This window comes from Melozone crissalis, unplaced genomic scaffold (genome assembly GCF_028551555.1).
Source record: "Melozone crissalis strain CALT ecotype California unplaced genomic scaffold, PUWL_Pcris_2 ptg000016l_1, whole genome shotgun sequence".
Taxonomy (NCBI): domain Eukaryota; kingdom Metazoa; phylum Chordata; class Aves; order Passeriformes; family Passerellidae; genus Melozone; species Melozone crissalis.
Genome location: NW_026535794.1, coordinates 25,703,793 through 25,726,552, shown reverse-complemented (window position 1 = coordinate 25,726,552; position 22,760 = coordinate 25,703,793). Strand labels below are relative to the sequence as shown.

Here is a 22,760-nt window from a genome sequence, read left to right as displayed (position 1 = left end):
TATAGTCTAAATAGGGAAGAAAGATGATTCTCATCTACATGAACAGGTTAGCTGTATTAAAATAAAAACTGGAATATTGTTTTAGCATAATACTTCGTGGGTTTCTGGTCTGAATTCAGACTTGGCCAGTAACTGTGCTTTGACTGGTTTCCGATATTCCAGTCACTCATTTAAACAAGAATGTAAGGTCAAACCCCAGTTTGATCTCCTTTGGAGTTGCACATTTGAAGTGTATATGTATACTTTTAGCCAGAAGGAAACATTACAATGATCTAATCTGACCTCTTACATAAACTGGGCCACATGTGTTTGAGTCTTACAGGTGGACTCAATAACTTGTGATGAAATAAAAGAATACCCCTACAAGACATAAGGTTTCAATTTTAATTTGAGGTCTTGTAGTGGTATGAAATACATTGCATTCTTCAGTTGTGTTTAAGAATGGATGAACTTCTGAAAAATAATCTTAATTTCAACACAAGTTACAGGAGCATGTGATCACTTGTTGAGCCTTTCATCAAGCATCTTTTCTCTGTATGTGTCTGTAGATGGTGTTCTCTAGAACTGAGCAGACCGAGCTCACCACTGTCAGCTGTGCCACAGCTCTGGCTCTCTGCTTGGAGAAGGACAGCTGTCCAGCATCTTACCTGCTCGGTGTCAGGAGGTTTTAAAGATACTGAGGTTTGGGGGGACAACCTTACCTCTGTTTTTCCTTCACATCTGAATTGTATTCAGACTAAACCAAAAGAAAGAAAGAGTATTATCTCTTTGTCTTGGGTTAGGCCTTGCTGTTGTTGCAATAAACTTTCTAGAATATTGTAGCAATTCCCAAGTGTTCCTGGATCATAATCACCTCTTTACTCTGTTCAGATTGTGGCAACTGAAATGATCTTTGCTGTAAAGGTGAGAAGATCAGATACTATATTTTTGCCATTAGATTGATGTTATATTGACATTAATTATGATTTTCCTACTGCCCTTTTTCTTTCTTGCCCACCCATGTTGTTGTTCTTTACTGGATGGAGCATGCTATGTTATTAATCTTTTTGTGTCTTTTGAGACCATGCAATCTTTCACAACCTGTTTCTTCTACCTTGTGTATGACAAATATATTAATAGAATTGGTTGGAAATGTAATATAATCTTCTTTGACTCTCAGTGGATTCTGTTTTCTTGTGTCCTACAGTTATATTTTTATGGAAAGACTCTGCATTTAATTTTGAATGTGGAAGTGAGACTGAAAATGCATGTCTCTGTAAACTGAGGATAAGTAAATAAGGAGAAAAGAGGGCTGCTGGAGAAAATGGGCTGATATTATGGTCAAGGTTCAAGGGAGTCTGAAGACATGATGAGCTCCAGCATGCAAATCAATCTGTGTTACTGTCTCTCACAGAGCTTGCCTTTTCTCTGTGCACCCTTTGTTGAGTGTTGTTGCTAATGGGAGGGACTCAGCATTTTAAGTGCAGTTCTTATACTGCCTGTTCTGTTTCATTCTTCAGATATATTATAACACCCATGTACACACAGTATGTTGCAAAAGACTTTCAGGTGTCTTCCTTAGGAATGAAAATCCCTGCTGATATTTTCTATACATGATCCCAATCTTCCCTGTAGAGTGTTCTAACTTGATTATAGTCCTGCACTTCAGTTGATGTACTCTGTTGTCTCCTGGGCTTTTTAATAACAAATGTTGTTTGTTGGAGGGCGTTCTTCACTGAACCTTACTTAATAGAAGTTGCTGTTTTAAGTGTATCTGTTACATAGTATTTTTTTTAGAGAGCAATGCAACATTATTTCACTCAGATCTCCTTTATCAAACGCCTTCTCCTGCTGCTAGAGAGGTGTTAGGCCTTCCAGCTCGTAGCTGATTTTATCTTCATGGAGAAAAGATGGAAGTAAAATTGGGAAGTCTTTCCAGTAACAAAACACATCACCTGAACCCAGTTATGTGAGTCAGTAAATATCACCTGAGCTGACTGATGGAGAAGCAGCTTTCGTCTATGGGCCACTTTTCATCAAGCATGCTCCCTGTCAGCTTGCAGTCTTGTTGGCATCAGGTTACTCAGCCTTTCAATGGATGACATAACAGATTACAGAATGGTATGGGAAGTAATATTTTGACCTTTTCTACAGTGGAAATCTTCTAGTAACACCTGTCATCAGGATCAGTTTTTATGGCTGTGTGTGCAGCTTCAGCCTTGCCTATAGCTGGGGAAGGATGAAAAGCTGAATAAAATGCTTCTCTTAGTCACTGGTATGGCTGCATTAATATCAGTCTTCCTGAAGTTCTAATGTAATGTAATGGAGGCTCTTTTCTTCAACTGGGATCAGATACACCTTTCAGAAAGCACATTGGTAGATGTGACATGGATGCACCAATTAACACGGTGTTAACCATGCCTTTCCTCTCCTGTTTGCTGGGGAATGGAAAAATGAGGAAGTAGACTGTGGGAAATGGAGAAAAGCTGTGGTATGCAGCCACTGCTGGGGCTCCCAGTCTGCAGTTCTCCTGTGCCATTCATTGACCTAACCAACTTCAACCTAGCTTTCGGTATTGACGGTAAAAAACACCACTCAAATTCCCCTGTAATCAAGAGGGCGCAGTGAGCACATCTCCCAAGTTTCTCAGAATTGTTAATGTCAGTGAAATTAAAGGAAAATAGTGTAAGTTTATGTATCTTTTCCTTTTTCCCCTGCCTTGGTTTCTTTAGGCTTAGCTTTCTCTGACAGTATAAAATTTGAACTTTAAGACAGATAAAATATGATACTGATTTATATTTACTGGCTAAAGAAGTGTCTTTCCTTTGCTTGTATAGTGGCAAAGTTCTGGACTGAAGCAGCATAGAAATACTGCTTTTTTTTTTCTTTCCACAGAGTTCCCAATTGCTCTAGACTATCAGATTTTTACAAACAGGTTAAATTAAATCTCTGCTCACAGTGATTGTATTTAGGACAGCTTGCATTTTAGCAAACACACATTTTTATATTCTTAGCTTCACAATTACGCTTTGATTTTTTTGCAATGCTTTCACACCGATTTCTGTGTAGACACAGGATTGGGACTCCAGCTGTGGACTTTGTCAGTTGAGCATAGATGTGGTTTTTTCCTTTTAAAAAACTTACAGAATTTTGTAAGAAACCGTAATCATACACTTTTCTTAAAATATTCTGGGTTTTGGTTTGGTTTTTTGGGTTTTTTTGCCTGTTTTTGTGTGGGTTTTTTTGGTGTTTTTTCACCATCTAGGATGAGGACAAACTTACTGAAGATTTGTCAGTAAGTGTATATGTGAGGATATAATGCTGTTGTACAGACTTACACAGACTCCTTCTATTTTCTGCAGTAGGCCAGTATGCTTCCAGAAATGCACTTGGGGTCACATTTGCCTTTGCACTCTACCATTGCTATAAAGAGTTAAGAAAGTAAAGTAGTGTTTTATTGATAATATTTCCGATGTTTAATTAAGTGAGGGTAAGATTGTGTGTCTTGTCCTTTGGCTGTTTATTCCCTGTTACAAATTTTTTGAAAATCTGTGTATGCTTACAAAGTATTTTTTTTTAAATTTGGAATAGCTGGATGTTCTGAATTGACTTGTCAGATGAGGGTTATTATGTTAGCAAGCAAGATTTTATCAAGGTAACTTGAAGAAGGAAAGGGAAGCTATAGTAGGCACAGGCTGAGGGGACACATCCATTTAGTGCCAAAAGCAGCAAAAGGATTGTATGGCATATCAACCAGGATAATACTGATGAACTTACTTCATAGTGGGTTGAATATTTTTTGATTCAGTGTTTTGAAAAAAAATCTAATTTGGGCTTGTGGTGATAAATATAACTTGCATTTTAGTTTGAACTTCCTAATTTGATCTGCAGAAAAATCTAGATACTCTAGATACTGCTTTCTGAATTAATCTCATTAAAAAGATCTACACTTCAAGTTTATAATGGTGTAATAAGCCAAATAGTTACGTTGAAATTCAGTTTTTTATGGAGCTGCTTTCTTGAACAAGTTTGTGACTCTGAGTATTTCATTCTTGCAATTTTTCACTTATGGACTGTGTATGGCACTCTGAAATCTTTAGGTGAAAGGCGCTAGAGATGTAGAAAATCTGTGGTAAGGATAGTATAATGCTGAATCCCAGCAGAGAGGTATGTTATAGAGATGTGATTCTTGAATGTCTTTATGACTTGTTAATGTGTGCGTGTTTAAGAGTTGCAGGGTTGCATAACGAAAGCAGAACAAAAATATTGAATAACCTTATGTAAGTGTGAAATGGATAAAATGAGCATGGCCAACTAAAGCTGTGCCTAATTTATCTGAGGTGAACATTTATTTTCATCACTTGTTCTGTTGTTTGTGTTCTTGTTTTTAAATGACACTTTGACACCTTTTGTGTAAGCTATGCATATTAATGTAATTGTATTTACTTGTAGGTGGCTCTAACCAAAAGAGCTGATCCAGCTGAGTTGAAAGCAATATTTTTGAAGGTATGTGTAAAGTAAATATTTTACTCTCTCTGCTTAAATTTTTCATATCTTTTGCTCCTTTATTGCAGCATACAACTCTTGATAGTTTTTTTTCCAACCATTAATCATTCACTGTATTATTACCATGTTAGACTTAAATACCATTATCAGAATTGAACAATGCTCACCAAGAAGTCAGATATATTCCTGAGTGATTATTGTATTGACTCAGAAGAAGTATTGCTATCTTAGAAAAAACCCACATTGTTCAGAGAATGTGGTAGGAGTTTCACTATTGTTCTTACATGTGGTAAAATGTTCATGTAGATACCTTACTGTTAAATGATTTGATAAACTTTCTTCTTCCATCCTTGCCATCCTTTCTTCCTTAGGGTTATCTCTGCTTCTGTTATTTGTGGAACTGTTGGGAAGATCACCATGTGAAGTGCTGGCCATATTTATTATTTAACTGAAATTCTTTCTTTGTTGGCCTGCTGTGGAGAGCATGCAAGTAAAGACTCACGTACTTGCTTATGTACTTGAGAGAAATGTGCTTTAGTTTTGCTGAAAACTGGGAGCTGATTCTCCAACGCTGCTCTGTTCTTGTGAGACCCCACCTGCATTGCTGCATCCAGCTCTGGGACTCTCAAGATAAGAAGGATGTGAACCTGTTGGAGCTAGTCCAGAGGAGGGTCACAAAAAAGATAATCAGAGTGCTGGAGAACCTTTGCTATGAAGACAGACTGAGAATTGAGATTGTTCAGCCTGGAGAAGAGATGGCTCCAGGGAGATTTTGCTGCAGCCTTTCAGTACCTCAGTGGAGCCTACAAATAATCTGGAGAGGGACATTTCACAAGCATAGGGACATTTTACAAGGACATGTAGTGGTAGGAGAAGGCAGAATGACTTTAAACTGAAAGAGAGTAGGTTTAGGTTAAGGAAGTAAGGAAGAAACTCTTACTGTGAAGTTGGTGAGTCCCCAGAATAGCCTGCCCAGAGGAGTTGTGAATGCCCCATCCCTGGAAGCGTTCAAGGCCAGATTGGATGGGGCTTTGAGTAACCTGGTCTAATGGGACATGCATGTGCCTATGGCAGGGAGATTGGAACTAGATGATCTTTAAAGTCTTTTCCAACCCAAACTATTCAGTGATTTTGTGAGACTGGCCTTCTTTGACCCATTTCCTAAATTTAAATAACTATGTCTAGCCTTCCTAAGATTCATTAGTCCACTATCTGGGTGAGTTTGGTATTGTGGTATAAAAAAAAAGAGTAGAAAAATTTGTGGTTCTGAAGAATAAGTATGAGGTAGATGGCACAGTGCTATTAGGGAGCTGTTGTATCTAAATTATTTCTGTGGAGGTGTTGAGGGCCAGAGACAGCTCATACTTTTCCAGTTTCTTCCCTCCATCTTTGCTCTCCAGCATCATGCCCCACTCTCTGTGTAGTTCTTGGTATTTTTTCCATTGTCCCTTGTGAGCTATTATTAACCATATGTGTAGGTGTCACAATGTATATTGCCTGTATTTATAGTTTTATTATATACTGTCAGTATTTATAGCTCTGAAATGAGATTTTCAGTTAAAAAAGTCAGGATTTAACTTCTTAAGTCCTGGAACTTGTATCTATCAGGAGAGCAAAAAGACCCTTGCAAAAGAAGGGGTTATGTGGTTTACAGAGGAACATATCTGAAGAGCAGGAGCATAGCAGCAGAAAAAGCAGACAGGGACTAGACCACTGACCTGAGAAGACAGTAGCATTGAGGAAGGAAATAAACACACTAGAGAGAAGCCCAGTCCCTTCTGGGCTATGAGGTGATCCTCAGTTGGAGAGTGGGGAAATTGGTGAGTTGGTTTGCTGAGAATAGTGGGAAAATTGTTTCCTACCTGCCTGTGGATATTCATCTCTTACATTTCTGAAGATTGTAGGTCCCTCAACCACCTGGCTTGATGATTGAATGGGTTGTAGTTTAGCACACTAAATGCCACCTCTGACTTCTTTTTCTTCCTCTTTTGCTTTCCCTTCCACTAAAAAGAAGAGATCCCAGTAAAGAAGTAATGAAATATGAGCTAAATGTTTTGTTCAGTGTAGTGCAGCATTGTCATGCTGCTTACTCCCAAGAAGGAAAAAATGATGAGTAAATGTGTTACGTTGTTTCATGGTCTACAGATGAGTGGTGCCCAGAGTGTTAATTAAGCTTCTCCAGGCTATTTTAAGTGGTGAAGCCAATAGAGTTTCTTCTGCAGATTGTGGAATGTTCACTTACAAAATAATTTGACAACTATTCTTTCCTACTTCAATTCAGAATTTAAAAATGTGATTGCTGTTTAGGGATGGTACCCACAGTGTAGAAATAAATGTGAAATTTTCAGTTTAAATGCAGTGCATTGCAGTCAACTTGTAGCATATTTAGTATGTCAAATCCCCAATAGAATGTTTGCAAATCTTACTTTAAATGTGGTTAAACTTGTTATTACTTGACGATATAAAAAGTGTGTAAATAAGTTGCCAAAAAACCATTAAGTACTATGTATAATATCAAATTCTCTGTGGGTATAATTGTCAAAGTGGGGGAAAATAAAATTGTAAAGAACCAATTTTTAAATGCTGCTCCTCCAAAACAAATAGAATTGATGTTTTCTTTATTTTTGTTATGATAATTTCCAAGAGTACTTCTTCTAAGTCTTCTGACATAACCCCTAAGAGATTAGATTTTAGTCTAAGTGATCAAGCTGACATTTTTCAAGGTCATTTTCTATATGTAGTATAGAGTACGTGATTGGATTTCAAATACACTTGAGTAAATCACAATGACAAGAAACAGGGGGACACTGAAACCTTGTGCTGTTTTCTGTTATTGAGTGCCCTAGCAGGGGGTTAGACTGGATGAAAAAAAGAAATGTAGAAGCATAGACTGTCTGACTTATTTGATTTGTTTCTCAATAGCAGCTGTGTTAAAAGTTTCTGTGGCTGGGATTTTGAAGGATTCTGTCTTTCTGCAAATGATTACATTGAAATCAATTGATCTGTTAGTTCTTATAAAAGTATACAATTCAAAATTCCTTGCAGTGTAGCAGCTAGCAAGCACGTGTTATTGAAACAGGAATCCTTTAGCACTATCCAATATATAGATGCCAAAACAAGTTATGTTTTGTTGGACTTGCTTCTCTGAAGCCCTGTTTCTTGAAGATATTGCTGTACCTGAAAATGGTATTTCTACAGCACTAGAAGAAAATAATCTACTTACTGTAACACTTTGGCATCCCTCTGAGAGTTATATGCCTACAGCAGGTATAACAGTGCGCTGCAGGCTCCAATATGAAATGAAAACTGGCGGTTTTCGTCCCTTAGTGGAGCCACAGTAATGTGAAATAAAACATGTGCTTGAAGTGCACGACAAAATAGCAATAGGCATCTAATTTATTTATTACTTTAGTGTGGATAATACTCTGTGGGGAGATGCAATGATAGCTTATCATCCTACCCTGCCTTAAAAAATTAAAAAAGAGAAATTAGTGGTTTCTTTCCTGTTCTCTATGCATACTTGTTATCCCAAGATAGATCTGTTTCCCTTAAAGCTAGCACATGGTTCTACAAATCTTGCCTGGGATTTCTGTTTCTCTTAATAATTGTCATTATCCTTTTTATTATCTCAAGATACATTCTTTAGGGTTGATTTCAAATTTGACCTTCTTCAGAAAATTAGGAGTTAAAAATTTGAGGGTAGACGTGGTAACAAAGGGAATTTAATTTATTTATTTAGATATTATCTTCAAAAATATTAATATTACTTTTATTTGTAATGTATTACTGGAGGCTTCCCCTGGAAACAAATATGCTTGGGTCTTTTCTGGAGTAGTATGCTAGTAACTGTGTGTAAAGCAGGGATAATGTATGACAGGTGTCAGAATTCTTTTCTTATTTCTGCAGTGTGCTGAACTGTCAGAGTTCGGTTTTTACTGTTATATTCTTCTGCAAATGGTATTCTTTGGCCTCCTTTCAGCACTTCAGCCAAAGAGAAGTATCTGTAGGCTCTCCTTTCCTTAAGGAGAAAGCTCCGTGGCTGGAGGTGATGCAGTAGAGTCCTCCAGTACAGCACCCCCAGGTGGACATTCCTGCGGGATCATTTGCTGCCCTGGCGTGTGCAGGTGTCACCAGCCCTGCCTTCTAATAGAATGGCTAAAGAAAGACTCATTTCACATAAATAAGATATGCTGTCAGAGTTTCAGTGGGCCTGAGATGCCACATATCTGCTTGCAAATGTGCTTGTTCTTCTGCTTCAGAAACATATTTGGTGCTATGGAGAATTTCTAGGCTACTGTGGAGAAATTTTGACATGATAATCCAAAAATCCTATGTCTGCCATTCGTTGTGTGGGAAGCTGAGCCTTCAGCTGCTTCAGTACTCTCCTCTTACTCTTTCCTGTTTGGGTCTAGGCTGTAGGTTCCCTGGAGCAGAACTGTCATCTGCTGTAACAGAGGCCTGCTCGTGTTTGGGGACTATGGGTGGTGGTAATAAATGCCTGGAGGAGGATGTGTGGCACTAAATATTGTATTCACTTAACAGTATGCAAGTGTGGAGAAGAATGGAGAATTCTTCATGTCTCCTAATGACTTTGTCACACGGTACTTGAAGATAATTGGAGATGGTTTGCCTAATGCAAGCACTGTACAGCTCCTTGCAGGTGTGGTGGATCAGACAAAAGATGGGTAAGTGTTTTTTTGTGGTTTTGGTTTTGGTTTGGGAGGTGGGGGGAATTTGTAGTTGATTTTTTTTCTTTTTCTTTTTCTGTTGTTCATTTAAAAAATACAAAATCATTTTTTCAAACAGTGTGATCCTTGAAGTGGGGGGTTGTTTTATTTTCCCCTGCAGATCCATAAAGAGATACAGAATATTTTAAGTGAAAAGAGTAGAAACATTGTTTTCAACTGCACTTACCATTTAGTGGTGCAAACAATTTTCTGTCTACTATATATTTTTAATTCATGGAACCTTTCATGTTTGTTGGCTGGCTCCCCTAGCTCCTGCTTTTCTTTCCTTCCCTGAGTCTTTCTGTCTCTGTTTACTTTATGTATCTGTCACAAACACATTCAAATAGAAATCCAAAGTAAGTTTAGATGATGTAGGAAGAGATCCTAGAAAAAAGTGCCCCTTTGTTTTGCCATGGCACTATTAAAGGTTTTTGCCGCTGTGTTTTTGCTTCAAGAGGGAGGAGGAGCACCTAAGGTATTTAGGGAGCTACTCTGCAATCTTGGGAAGACAGCAGTGAAGTTGGTTGCACGTGGTTTGCATTTGAAAGGCCAACTTTGCCAATAGGCAAGATTAGCTACCCTTCCATCTTCCTTCCCCCTACTTTAATGAAATCCTAGCATTCTCTTTTGATACATGCCCAGGCAAGCTATCTCTTCACCCATATGAGTTGTTGAACCCTCCCTTTAAAGTATCTTTAGAGAAACTTGAGAATAATTAGCTATGGACTTAAAGTGTGTAGTTGTGGCATTTTTAGAAACCAGAAAACTTCAGGCATGACTCATATCAGTGGTTGCAGAGAGTAAAATGTGAGATAAACAAAGCATGACTAGAGAATGCAGTCTTCCTAGGAAAAAGATGCAGGCACAACTGAGAAATTTTGCAGCCCTTTCTGTGCTCTCTTTTCGGCTCAGCCACTCTCGTGTATTTGCAGCTGAGCACCTTAAGCCTTGCAGATGAGTTAATGTGATGATTGCTGCCCCAGGAAAAGAATTCTGTAAAAGGTTGTGTTGGTAATATTGATGGCATCAAGAAAGCCATGTCTTCAGACAGCGTTTGACTGAAAACATTAAACATTTCTCAGATTTCTTCCCTTGGTTTGATGCCTGCAAAAACAGCATTTTCCAAATTACATGGCTTCAAATCCGTTTTGTAATAAGAAGATTGAGAACATAATCCATACCTTGTGATTTGGATCTCCCTCACAGAAGCTGGTGTCAGGAAGAACAAAATGTAAAACTGTAGCCTATGTGAACTTGTTGACAAGTTTGGATTTCGTAACTTGGCGTGATCTTGTAAGAGTTTTGCGGTGTAGTATTGAGGCTTCTAATTGCTGCTTTCTGCCGTGGGTAGGGATTGTTTCTGTAATCCACACTGCAGTGACAATTCCTAATGTGTCTTTGGAGAGTCTCTTCTGGCATTCAGGCTGTCTTCCTGTTTAGCTAATGTATGAAAGAATGGAGAAAGTTTGGGAAGTGATTATCATCCATCTCCAATAACGTGGCATTGCAGCCTTTTTTGCCATGTTGCTCAGTTTTTGTACCTTGTTCTCTTGGTGCTTAAAGTAATTTGCAGAGTAATCATCTGAGGCTAGGGTCAGCTGCTTTTTGGTTCCTATCACGAAATCTCCTCAAGGCAGCAACAGGACTACTGGTCCTCTCCTATTGAATGTTGCCAATTTAGCAGTCCAGAGCTTCCAGTTTTACAGTGAAGCACAAACCAGCTTTGTTGGTGTTAATTTTTAATAGGCTTGTCAGTGTTTAGGGACTTACACATGGTTAAGGTCATGAGAGTCTGTTCAGTAATTTAGCATTATTTCTATTATAAAAGAGAAGGTATCTTGCAAGAGCAATGACAAGTTAATATTGTTACAGTGTTGGTGACTTAAAGTAGTGCAGTTCTGAAAATACTGCTAGGCTATTTCCAGAAGCATTTATCCACTGTCTTGGATCCCTCTTTTGCTCTGAAGAAGCAGCTGTTGTTCATGACTGTTGAGCATGACCACTTGTTACTAAAAGGGTCTGAGCCTCCACCAGGGCTGTTCCTAGCACTCTTTAGAATGCTTTTTAATTCTTTCTGATTTTGGTGACAAGTTAGGTATACATACCAATTGTAATTAGTGTGAAATACTTAACTGGGTAAGTACACAGGTGAAACACAGACAGCACAAGGACTTCAGACTCATGAGCGGGGCGTATAGGTGGGCAAAGAATTTCTTACCCAAGAGCTGAAGAAGTTCTGAGTGTGAAATGAAACAAACTGCAGCTCTTACATACAATCTCACAGTGGTCACTTGTAGACAAAAGCTCATGTAAGTCTAGCCCAGTTCCTGCATGGCCAGAGATTGAGGATTTGAGGGTCTACTTGAGCTGTTGTTGTTGTGACAAAGGTATGAGACCTCTTAAGACATACTCTGTTGTTCAGTGAATATCTGTTGCCATGGGAGCAAGTTTTGCCTCCATCTTAAGCCAGGGCAGAGGTTTATTTGATGGTGGGCTTTTCTGCTGTTCTCTTATGGAGGCGTTTTTTTAAGGTTTCCTCTAAGAAAAGGAAATACTTTCCTTGCCAGACAAACATTTCAAAGTAGTCGACTGGTAATAAAATACATTTTAATAAGTGTTGTATTGCATGGTTGTTGTTTGTATGAAACAGATTGAGGAGCCTGGTTCTTGGCCTTAAGCCTCTCACTCCTAACCTTAGTTTAAAAAAAAAAAAAAGGCTTCATTTGGCCTCACTTGGATCAGAAATTTCCCCAAAAAACAGTCGCTTTCTAAAGGCCTGTCAGCAATAGGCATTTTCCATCCTGCCTACTGTAATATAATTTTTCAGATTTTTGTTGGTACTTTTAAACATCTGCCTAACAAAATAAGTATTTACTGCACGTCTCTGTTTGGACTGTAGTAACTAACACTTTACTAAGAAATACCATATGCTTTATTTATAGAAAGGACAAAGTATTCAAAAATAACACTTGGAAATACCAGCATTTTCCATTATTATTGGTTATAAATTTATCCTCTAATGCACCAATTTACACTATACTTAGTTTACCTAGCTTGCAGTGTAAAATAATAGATGTAGCTTCAATTTGTGTCCCATTATGTTACCATGTTTAAATTGCTGATACAGTAAAAACATCTGCATTGATTTCTGAAGAAAACCTCTTCATCATTGCATTTGTATGTATTATTACAGCAGGTAATAAAAAGCAGGTGGATTTTTTTCTTTGTGTGGCTACTTGCAGACTTTCTCTGGTGGGAATGTGTTGTGTCTATGTGATGTCCAGATACCATGGGTGTGAGCGTGGAAGACAGGAGAGGGTAGTAAAAAGTGGTTTTGCTGCACCATACTCTGTTGTTATGTTTAGACTGGTGCTCTTGTATGTGGATGCTTTTGAGATATCAAGGTTTGAACCTTCCTGAATAAACTGTGCAGTATTGGCACTGCTAATGAGGATATGAAGGTGAAGGACGACTTTGACTTACTTGGGTGGAATATCTTCAAAACTGAAATAAAATTTTGTAAACATTTCAGCTTCCTCTTGTGCTGTTAAAATCACTAGGTTTTTCTCTGCTTTCGTAACATAAATGACTACTCCTTTAGGTATATTAAATAACTCTTAAGTAGTATATTGAAGTCCATGTTAACATGTGCTGTTTAATGACACCTAATGAAATTCGCTGAAGGGTTATGCTAAACCCAAAAGGGTGATGCTAAACCAGAGAGAAAACATGTTACCCAGGCAACTACCCTTGTGCAGTATAGAGAAGTGAGCATATGGCTATGTAGTACACATTTTTTCAGCTTCTTTAAGCATTAAGAATCACACGTGTAATTGACTGAAAAATTACTGCTCAGTTACTGTATTGTATGGGCATAATAGAAGTAAATGAATACGTCGTCCTTAGAATAGATCTGTTGGGAATCACTGGCAGGCTAGTCTACTTAGGGAGCAAAAATACAATAAGAAGAAAATAGCTGGTTTAATTAACATGTAAAAATTGGGTTAATTTGAATTCAGCTGGCACAGCAGATATTAATGTCTCTTCTTTAACAGTCTGACTAGAACGACACAATTCATACACTTTTTAATCTCTTCCTAGTTCTACGAGTAATTGTTTTAAAAAACGGATATAGGGTTATTTTAAGCATTTATCTGTGATTTATTAGGGAGGTTATTGCTTCCAAGTGCTGAAAAAAATTGCTTTTACTAGTATAAAATCTTGTAATAGTGTTAATACATGGAGTTTTAATCAAACCCATGCCTAGTCACATAGCATATGTTCTTAACATGGTGCTGGGATTCTGCTGGGATAGGTATTTGTTTTCTGGGCTGTAATCACTGTATTGTGAACCATTGGTAAGGACATGTGCAGGTTGTTTCACACAAAAAGCAGCTTTACCAAAATGATGTTGGCTGAGATTTTACATTTATAATTCCAAACAATCCTTTTCTAGAGTCTTGTCACCTGCTGTCCTTTTTGTTTTTCCTGTGTGCATGTATTATAATCTTTGGAACAGAACTCAGTGCTTTGGATCTGTTTACTGTTCTGTCAGGTATGTAGCCAAATATAATAAATAATAATAGCTTTTTATAGCCAGTAAGTCACATTGTAACAGTAAATATGCATAAATACAAAACTGAGTAGGTTGTGATAGATTGGTTCAAAATTGAACGTAATTTTACTTTTGAAAAAATTTCTTTTGGCTTAGAAGGGATGGAAGTTTTCTTCCTTTGAAAGACTGAGTATCTGTGTAGTCTGTGTCTAACAGTGGGAAGTACTGAGAGCTCCCAAGGCATTTAAAGGCCTGATGGATTGCTTGTGTGCTAATGTGTGCATATGTAACCAGGCACAGACTTCTTTGCCAGTAGAGCTTAAGGCATTCCTATATTTTTGCTGACATCATTAATTTTGAGTTTAATCTTAAGAATACCTGAGGAGTTTTCTTTTTATTTACTTCTTGCACTATGTTATAATTTACGGTGGCAAGCTCCCAGAGTTAATTATTTGTTAGACCATTTCATACTCTGCATTTCTTTTACTTTTATTCATTGCAGGTATATTGAGGGAGGTAGTGTAGGACAGCTTTTAGGCCTTCTCTGTGCTGTGCTTTTTAAAAAAAATGTCCTCTTTTATTAATCTTCTCATGTTTTTATGTTCCTTGTGGAAGTTGGCTTGTTACCCTGTGGAAGTTTGGCTGCTGATGTGCAGCAAACACACTTCAAGTGTTGATCTAGGAAAGCCAGTGGATGTAATCTTTTAAGACTTCAGCAAAGCTTGTGATGCTGTCTCTCACAGTGTCCTTCTGGACAAAATGTCCAGCACACGGCTGAATGGCCCAGTTCCCTGATGGGTGAGTGACTGGCTTGCATGTCAGGCACAAAGGGTTACAGTGAATGGGGTGACATCAGGCTGCCAACCTGTCACTAGGGGGTTCTGCAGGCTCCATCCTTGGCCCTGTGCTCTTCAACATCTTCATAAATCACCTTGGTGCAGGACTCATAGGGATGCTAAGTAAGTTTGCCAACTGCTGACATCCTCAAGGGCAGAGAGGCCCTGCAGAGACACCTCAACAAACTAGGGAGATGGGCAATCACCAACCAATGAAGTGTAACAAGGGGAAGTGCCAGGTTCTGCACCTGGGATGGGGAACCCTGGATGTACAGACAGACTGGGGAATGAGAGGCTGGAGAGCAGTGCCACAGAAAGGGACCTGGGAATTCTGGTTGACAGAAAGTTAAATATGAGTCAGCAGTGCCCTGGTGGCCAGGAGGGCCACCCTTGTCCTGGGGACATCAGGCACAGCACTGCCAGGCAAGGGAGGGGATTGTCCTGCTCTGCTCTGAGCTGGGGCAGCCTCACCTTGAATAATGTGTGCAGCTTTGGGTGCCACAATATAAAAAATTAAGCTGTTACGCAGTGCCCAAAGGAGGGCAACAAGGATGGTGAAGGGCCTTGAGGGGAAGCCATATCAGGAGTGGCTGAGGTCACTCAGCCTGGAGCAGACTGAAAGGAGATCTCATTGTGGTTTCAACTTCCTCACAAGGGAAGAGGAGGGGCAAGTACTAAACCCTTCACTCTCGTGACCAGCATCAGAATTCAAGCAAACAGCATGAAGCTGAGTTCAGGGAGGTTTAGGTTAGATATTAAGAAAACGTTTTTCATTCAGAGTGTGGTTGGGTACTGGAACAGGCTTTCCAGAGAAGTGGTCACAGCACCAAGCCTGTCTGAGTTCAGGAAGGACAATTCTCTCAGGTACATGTTGTGATTTTTGGGGATGGTCCTGTGCAGGGCCAGGAGTTGGACCCCATGATCCTGATGGGCCCCTTCCAACTCAGCATATTCTCTGAATTCCCATAGAACAGGTGACTGGAAATTGCTGTATGGTCATGGGTCATCATAACTTAATGGAAAAAAATATCTTTTCCAACTTATTCAACCTGTTAGTTCCTCACTATTTTTGCATACTGAGTAGAAGTTTTCATTGAATGGGCTGCAGTGTCACTTTGGACCAAAGTCCTAAGAATATAGTTGGTTTCCATTAAAAATCCCCTGGGTTTGTGTGTGTTTCTTGACATTGGATACACTGAATTTTGTGCTTTTCAGAAACAATCCTTGTTCCCCAGCTGCTGCCACATGAACCCATTAAAGTTACATGCCTGCTGCACTGACATAAAGCAGCCTGAGAGACAGCAATCTTAACTATCCCAGACTGCTAGCAGGCCCTGCCACCACATATTTGAAGATGATTTTAAACTCTACAGCCTAGACATTAAAGAAGCAGAAAAAAGAATAGTTGGCCTTTGCCTCTTTAAGAACAGGAGTTTGATCTCCATTTGAACTCTTGGGTGGGATGCAGAGAAATTAGAATGTTCTGTTATCAAACCTACTGCTGGAAACAATGCTATGTTGTCTAATTATGTATTTCTGCTTATGAACTAACTTCTGGAAGGACAACCCTGCGTTTATCTATGCCCTACTACTGTGCTAGCACATTAGGAACCAGGCTGTAATGATGAATTTGAATAAACTGCTCTTGGGCTGAGGAAGAACATGCAGACTACTGATTGAAATTTGTGACTCAACATGCAGGACTGGAGGGCTGTGATGGATGACTAATAAGTTGCTAGCAAACAGATAACACATTCTGATCGGTTCCTTCTGAAGTGAGTGGCAGCATGTAGGTCTTGAATGGATTTGCTTTCCAAAAGTGCTAAGTACTGAGTTTTGAGGGAAGTTACTCATGTCTTTATTGGCTCTGTCTTGCCAGTGGAGGGAGGTAGGCTCCCCCAGAGGGCAGTTCAGTTAGACATTAAAGCTGACGTGAGTAGCCATGCTGAGTGTTTTGCTTATTTTATGTTGTGTTGTGACTTGCTGAGAGGAATAATGCCTTGTTCAACAGACATTTCCGTTTAGTGATATAAAGGCTTCCTGACAGCAGTGGGGAGAGGGCATTTTAGGATAAATTTTAATCCCTGCTGAATACATTTTGAACATACTTTGGTTATGGTCTTATTTCTTTTGTATAATCAATATTATATTGTATTTCAGTTTTTTGTGAGCAAGTTGGTTTCATAGTTGTTTTTTCCTTCATCCTTTAGGTTGATATCCTTTCAAGAGTTTGTGGCATTTGAATCAGTCCTGTGTGCTCCAGATGCACTGTTCATAGTAGCCTTTCAGCTGTTTGACAAGACTGGCAAAGGAGAAGTTACTTTTGGTAAGACATTCTTAAATGTGCATTCTTGATGTAAAAATCTGTACCTATGCCAAACTGTTTCACCTCCTGTTACTGTAGAAAACAGTGATTGGTAGTGGAACTACACTAATGCCAAGCAACTTCATGCCTGCACTTCTTGAATCATTTACCTATGCACAGTATGAAGCCAAGGTCATCATCATTGTTTTCTCTGGAGGACTGGTCACTTCTCTTTTTCTCTTCCCCAACATGCTTGTGCAGGTCCAGACCAGCAGTGATAGGTGACCATGGGAAATGATTGTAAAACTGCAAGGAAGTTGCCAGAAGACCTGGGTGAATGTTTGGTTTGAAATCATTACCCTGAATTATTTTTTTGTTTGAATTGGCTATATTTCAAGCTGACTGATTTCTAAGGCTTAAAACTGTTTTCTGTGAGATTTTATAGCAATTAATTCATTATTATATGCCCTCTGCCATTCCCTCCCCCTGTAAAACTCAGCTGTGCATTGGAAGTGTGCTGTTTGCACTGATAATGAGATACACTTAGGCCAGTTTAAAACTTGATTAAGAGGACTGTTTCTTTCTAGATATCTTAGAGATAGCTTTTGATATCTGCAGGACTATCTCCCACCTGCCTAATGATAAGGGCCATTCATTAGGATTGAAAGAAGGATTCGGAATTTAGCAGTTTGGACTAATTTCTGATATTGAGCTTGCCATTGAAAAAGTATGGGGAATTTTTTTTCTGAGTACCTACACTGTCTAAAATTGCTGTTTCTAATCTGCTACATTTGGACATGGTCATTCCTATATATCAAGTTTTATTGTTTGGTTGTTAAACAGTTCTAAGTAAATGGGAAATTTTGATGCTGTTGACTCTCTTGTCTTTCCAAAATATATGGTTCACACATCCATTGTGTTTCACTAGTATTTCCCACACATGCCTTATGCTCAGTTAAAAAAGCCCTTCTCTTTCCATTTGAGCTAACAAGATTCTGTAACCATTGCTTGAAACATCATTGCTTGAAACATCATTGTATTCTTTCTACCATCTCAAAAAATCTGTATTTGAAGTTGTGGCTGGTGAGAAAACTTGCTGTCTCTTCTTGTGTCTCTTTTGTTTTTTATTATTTTGGTAGTGTGTTGAGGGTGTGAAAGATGTGCTTTTTGTTTGCAGTATTTCAGAAGTTACTACAGATGCTAAAGGATTTTCAGAAAAAAATATCTGCAGATCATAACCTTGATGAAGGAAGCATTTTGTGCCTAACATTTTTGTGTATGTATATGGACAGAGAATCAGTGAGAGGTGCCATGCTTTTGAAACAGGAGGGAATGCATATTTTACTAGGGTTTTGTTCCAGTGAAGGTAGACCAGAGTTCTGGAATGCCTGTGATGTGCAGTTTCTTGTCTGCGTCAGAGCCCCTGGTTGCTTGGAGCACTCATTAATAATCTAGGAAGAACTGTATTCGTTTGATCTGAATGCTGAATCAGTCTGACTTAACTTTTTAACTCTTGGCATTCTTGTTCCTACTTTTCCTGCTGTCAGATGTTTCCCTTGGGGTTTGACACAGTGAGTCAAAGGATTTGTTTGGCATTTGAAGTCCATTGAAGTCCTTCTAGTGATGAGAGAAAATCCCATGCCAGACTGTATTTAAGGTATTTGAAAGAGGAGACATGCCAACATTGGCAGAACCTCAGATAGCTTTTGTTTAATTCCTTCATCTCCCCTTTTGAAACCATAGATGTATTTGTAACTTCTGTGTACTACCTTGTGGCTACCACCCCACTAAATGCCTGGACTGGGGAGGATGGAAGAGCTGTCTCAGTGTTGTGCATTCTCAGCAGAAAGGTTGAGCTTTAGACAAGGCTAGTTCCTTACTTTATATCACAAGGAGAAAAAAGGACTTTATTTTCCTGCTATTATGAAAAAAAAACCCTAATATTTTCATAAATACATTATTAAAACACTATCCTGTCACTTTGCCACTCAATGCCTCAGTCATGCATCTTTGAGGCCAATTATGAGATCTTTTTTCCATTCACTTGAATGGGAGTAGTATCAAGTCCTTATCAAGGTTAGGAGACTTAAATAGGGGTTTTGTATACTGTGGAATTACAGTGTAAAAGGAACAGAAGAATAGGGAAAGGATAATTTTTCAGTATACTGCTGTTAGGTGTAGTATCTCAAGGCTCTCATTTTGAGTCTCTGTCTCATTTTATTGTTGTAAAGAAACAGTATGGCTTATCTTTGCAGTAATTTTTTTTTCTGTACAATAAAATAATGCTATAAATATTTTAGCTTATACCAAGCAGAATAGTTCCCAGCAGTGAACTTCACGTTTTCTACCATGGAAATCCATCTAACTCTCACTCTTTCACAGGCGCACTTGGCTTGGCATCTTTGTTAAAGGAATTAATAATGAGCTTTATGCCAATGAACTTTTACACTGAATGTGAGATTCAGGCTCTAGATACTCAGAGAAATGTTCTTGGTAAAGAAGTTCCAATTTATCACTTTGCCCTTAGTTTCTTGAAAAATGCTGCACTCTTACTTTAGCCTCTGGATTTGAAATGGATTTGCATTTTAGCCGTATGTTGACATCTCTACAATTTTAAATGTTTAATTTCTTTAAAGTGGCAAGTTAACTGTACCTGGTTCTTTGACAGAACTATTACCTATTTAAAAGGGCTGATGTGCAAGCAGTGTGGGTACATGGGGGGTGGGAAGTATTTCTAGTTTATTGCTTTTTGAGGTGAATTAAATGGCCACTAGTAAATTAGTGGCTAGTGACTGGTTGAGACTACACCTGGCCATTGCATCATGTTGTAGATTTACTTTCTGCTGAAGTGCCAAAGCTTTGACAGTTTGTAAGGAGTTAAAGCTCTCAGCAGGAAAGTTTAAATTCGAGGCAAAGAGCAAACCATTGCTTCTTACTGTTGAGTGTTGACAGGCACATAAAAGCTGATAATGTAAGTCCAGGGGTTTAAGAGACTTAGTAGAGTTGCTTTTTTGTCGTGTGACTGTATTTTAATGCCTCATTAAAGAAGCAGAGCCCTTTGAAATTCTTTACTAGATGGCATTTAAAAAAAAGTGAGATGGTTGCATTAAAAAGTGTTTCAAAACCAAGTCATTGTAACCTTCATCTTTAATTTTGGATGGGTAAAATAAACGATGGTATCTAACAGTTCTGAGCTGTGAATAACACACTAGTGGTACCCAGGAACTGGAACTTACATTTTCTGATACCAGTTCTCACAAGCACTAGTGAAGGGTAAAATAAGTGTTGTCCATGTTGATTTTGCTGAGAGAGTAAGGAAAAGAACAATAAGAGCATTGGTTGCATGAGTCTGTGCTGCCAACCATTATTGAACCTGCTTTAAAGATTTTAATTCTGATTTGTATTAAAGTAGAATTACCCACCAGACAGAAATCTTGCTCTTGTACTTAATGAAAAGGACCTGTGGTATAGTGTGTGGTTTTATGGTTTTGGTTTTCTTTTCTAGACGTCCTCTAGTTCAATCTGAAGCTGTTTCAAAATGGATGCTGTGTTGTGCTGCTTTGAGAAATATGAGTATGCTGTAAAATGTCAGTCCTTTATTAAAAAAACCCCAACAAAACAACAAAACAACAACCTCCCCCCAAAGCCAGCAAAAATATTAAGGAAATTGGGAACCCAATCTCCAAATTTTTCTTTGTTAAGTGTAGGAGCTGCAGATTCGAGCCCTGGATTTTGCTTTTTTCTTTAAACAAAATTTTATTGGCAGCTGTTGTGGATCTCTGCTTCTGTTATTAATTATATCAGTACATTTGTTAGATAAACACATTAGTTAAGGATACATCTTACTAAGTGCTCCTGTTAGGTGATACCTGATACTTGAATTACCTGAATACTTGTTTGTAAACTTCCTAAAAGGACATAGCTCTTAAGAGAAGTTTAAATAGCTCCACAGCTATTGTGATGAGCTTCAGAGTTTTTTCCTCTATGAAAATGTTCTGTTATTTTTTTAATATACAAAAAATTATTGCCAGAGTTTCATAATTGCTTTCAGGACCAAAGAATTAACTTCTGATCGTGGGACGTAGCTCTTGCTTTCATTATAGAGGATTACTTGTTTTATGCTTTGCACTGCAATTGCTGGTATGACTTGGTTGATTTATGGAATCTGTAATTCTTTTTATCTCTTGCACAACACCTAGCTTAGTGATGCCCAGCCTGGTACACTGAGCACCATGTAAAGCAATGGAAAGCTAAATCTGAACCAACAAAATAAAGTGCTGTAGCTGTAAGCTTTGATCTCTTGATTAACTGCAGTATTTAGTATTTATCAGTGATACTTCCATTGCTGGTTCAAATTGCCTTGAAACCAGCTGTAGATAGTGATTTGTTAGCTTACACATCACAGCTTCACCTATGCAGTGAACATTTGCTGATGTACAAATGACAGCTGCCTAGATACAATGGATCCAGTGGCAACATTGCAGATGTGAAATCCGTTCAGTCTCTGATGTTTTTTGTTGTTTGTGCAGTGTTGGATTTTGCACAAATAATTGCCAGTTTTAATTACAAAAGGATGTGAATTAGACTTGTTAGAATATTTATTTTCTTCAAAACAATTTTTGAAATCTTCTCAGACTGTTTTTTGAGAATTTCATTTCTAGACATATGTCAATTTGGCAAGTTTTTGTTTTGTTTTTCTCTTTTAACTAAAATGTTATATAACCAAGCAGACTTGGATGCAAGCAAATAAAAAACAGCCTATTTGGATACAAAGTGAATCTGTCATTCTAAATATTAGGAGAAGCTTTGTCCTGTTACACTGTTTGGTTTCATTTGATCTAGAAAACGCAATTGAGTTTTCTGCATAATTCAGAACTGAAATTCAGTGTTTCAGTTTGTTCTTTGTTGTTGATTTTGTTCTGTTGCTTTGTTGGGGATGATAAGAGAACCATCAAATAATTCAGACTGGAAGTGACTGTGGCCCTATGGTTCAAACTCTTGCAGCACCACCATCAAGACCAGTTGCTTGAGGGGAAATATCTAATCAATTTTTTAAATAATCTCTGAGGCTGGAGATTCTGCAGCCTCTATGAGCAAGCATTTCCCAGAGTTTGATCACTATTATAGTGGAAAACTAAATTCCTGAGTGGAAAACTAAATTCGTGATGCCTGCTTGGGATTGCCAATGTTCCAGCTTGCACCATTGCCTCTTGTCCTTCCACTGTGCATCTTTGTCTTCCCTTCATCTGTTGGGTAGCCGTAGACAGCAATGAGCTCCTCCTTTGCATCTCCCATCTCCAGCCTAAGAAAACCCCATTCCATCAGCCTCTCTGTGTATGTCACATGCATCATCCCCCAGCTGCCTTGTATGGACAAAATAGAAGTGATGTTCTGTTTTTGTTAGCAGGTTGTGCTGTTTGCCTTGGTGGAAGTCATCTGGTTGGGTTTTTTTGTTTGTTTGTTTTTTAAATGGTTATTATTATTCAGGGCAAGAGGACTAGATTTACTTTTTATGCCCACAGAGGGCCTAGTGCTTTTCAAACTTGAGGTGTTAGGGTGCTGCCAGTTTGTTGCTAACTTCTAATGAGGCCAGGAAGGGTAACAAAAAATGTAAGGCTGTTGCTTGTGAACTGGGATTATGGATAGCTGCAGTTCAAGTAGAAATAGTTTTAATTGCATTCTGGAAAATTTCCGAAGACATTTTAAGTAAGCAAATTATGTAATATTCCAGGTGTAAATTCATATTATTCCCCCTCACATACAGTGGAGATAGAAGAAGCAGACAACCTTGAATCCAGATTTTTACTTGCTGAGGGCGATGGTAGTTTTGGAAAGAGCCTGCTTTTTTGCTC

General features: G+C 38.5%; 1 protein-coding gene across 5 annotated transcripts in view; it reads left to right on the top strand.

Annotated features, from left to right (window-relative positions):
• The window catches only part of SLC25A13 (solute carrier family 25 member 13), a 98,859-nt gene that overhangs the window by 19,258 nt on the left and 56,841 nt on the right, over nucleotides 1–22,760 (top strand). For all 5 annotated transcript variants that reach the window (XM_054273504.1, XM_054273506.1, XM_054273507.1 and 2 more), the window contains 3 exons: nucleotides 4,432–4,485; nucleotides 9,028–9,170; nucleotides 16,814–16,929. In XM_054273504.1, the coding sequence (XP_054129479.1) occupies nucleotides 4,432–4,485; nucleotides 9,028–9,170; nucleotides 16,814–16,929 (313 nt within the window). The remainder of the gene's footprint in view (nucleotides 1–4,431; nucleotides 4,486–9,027; nucleotides 9,171–16,813; nucleotides 16,930–22,760) is intronic.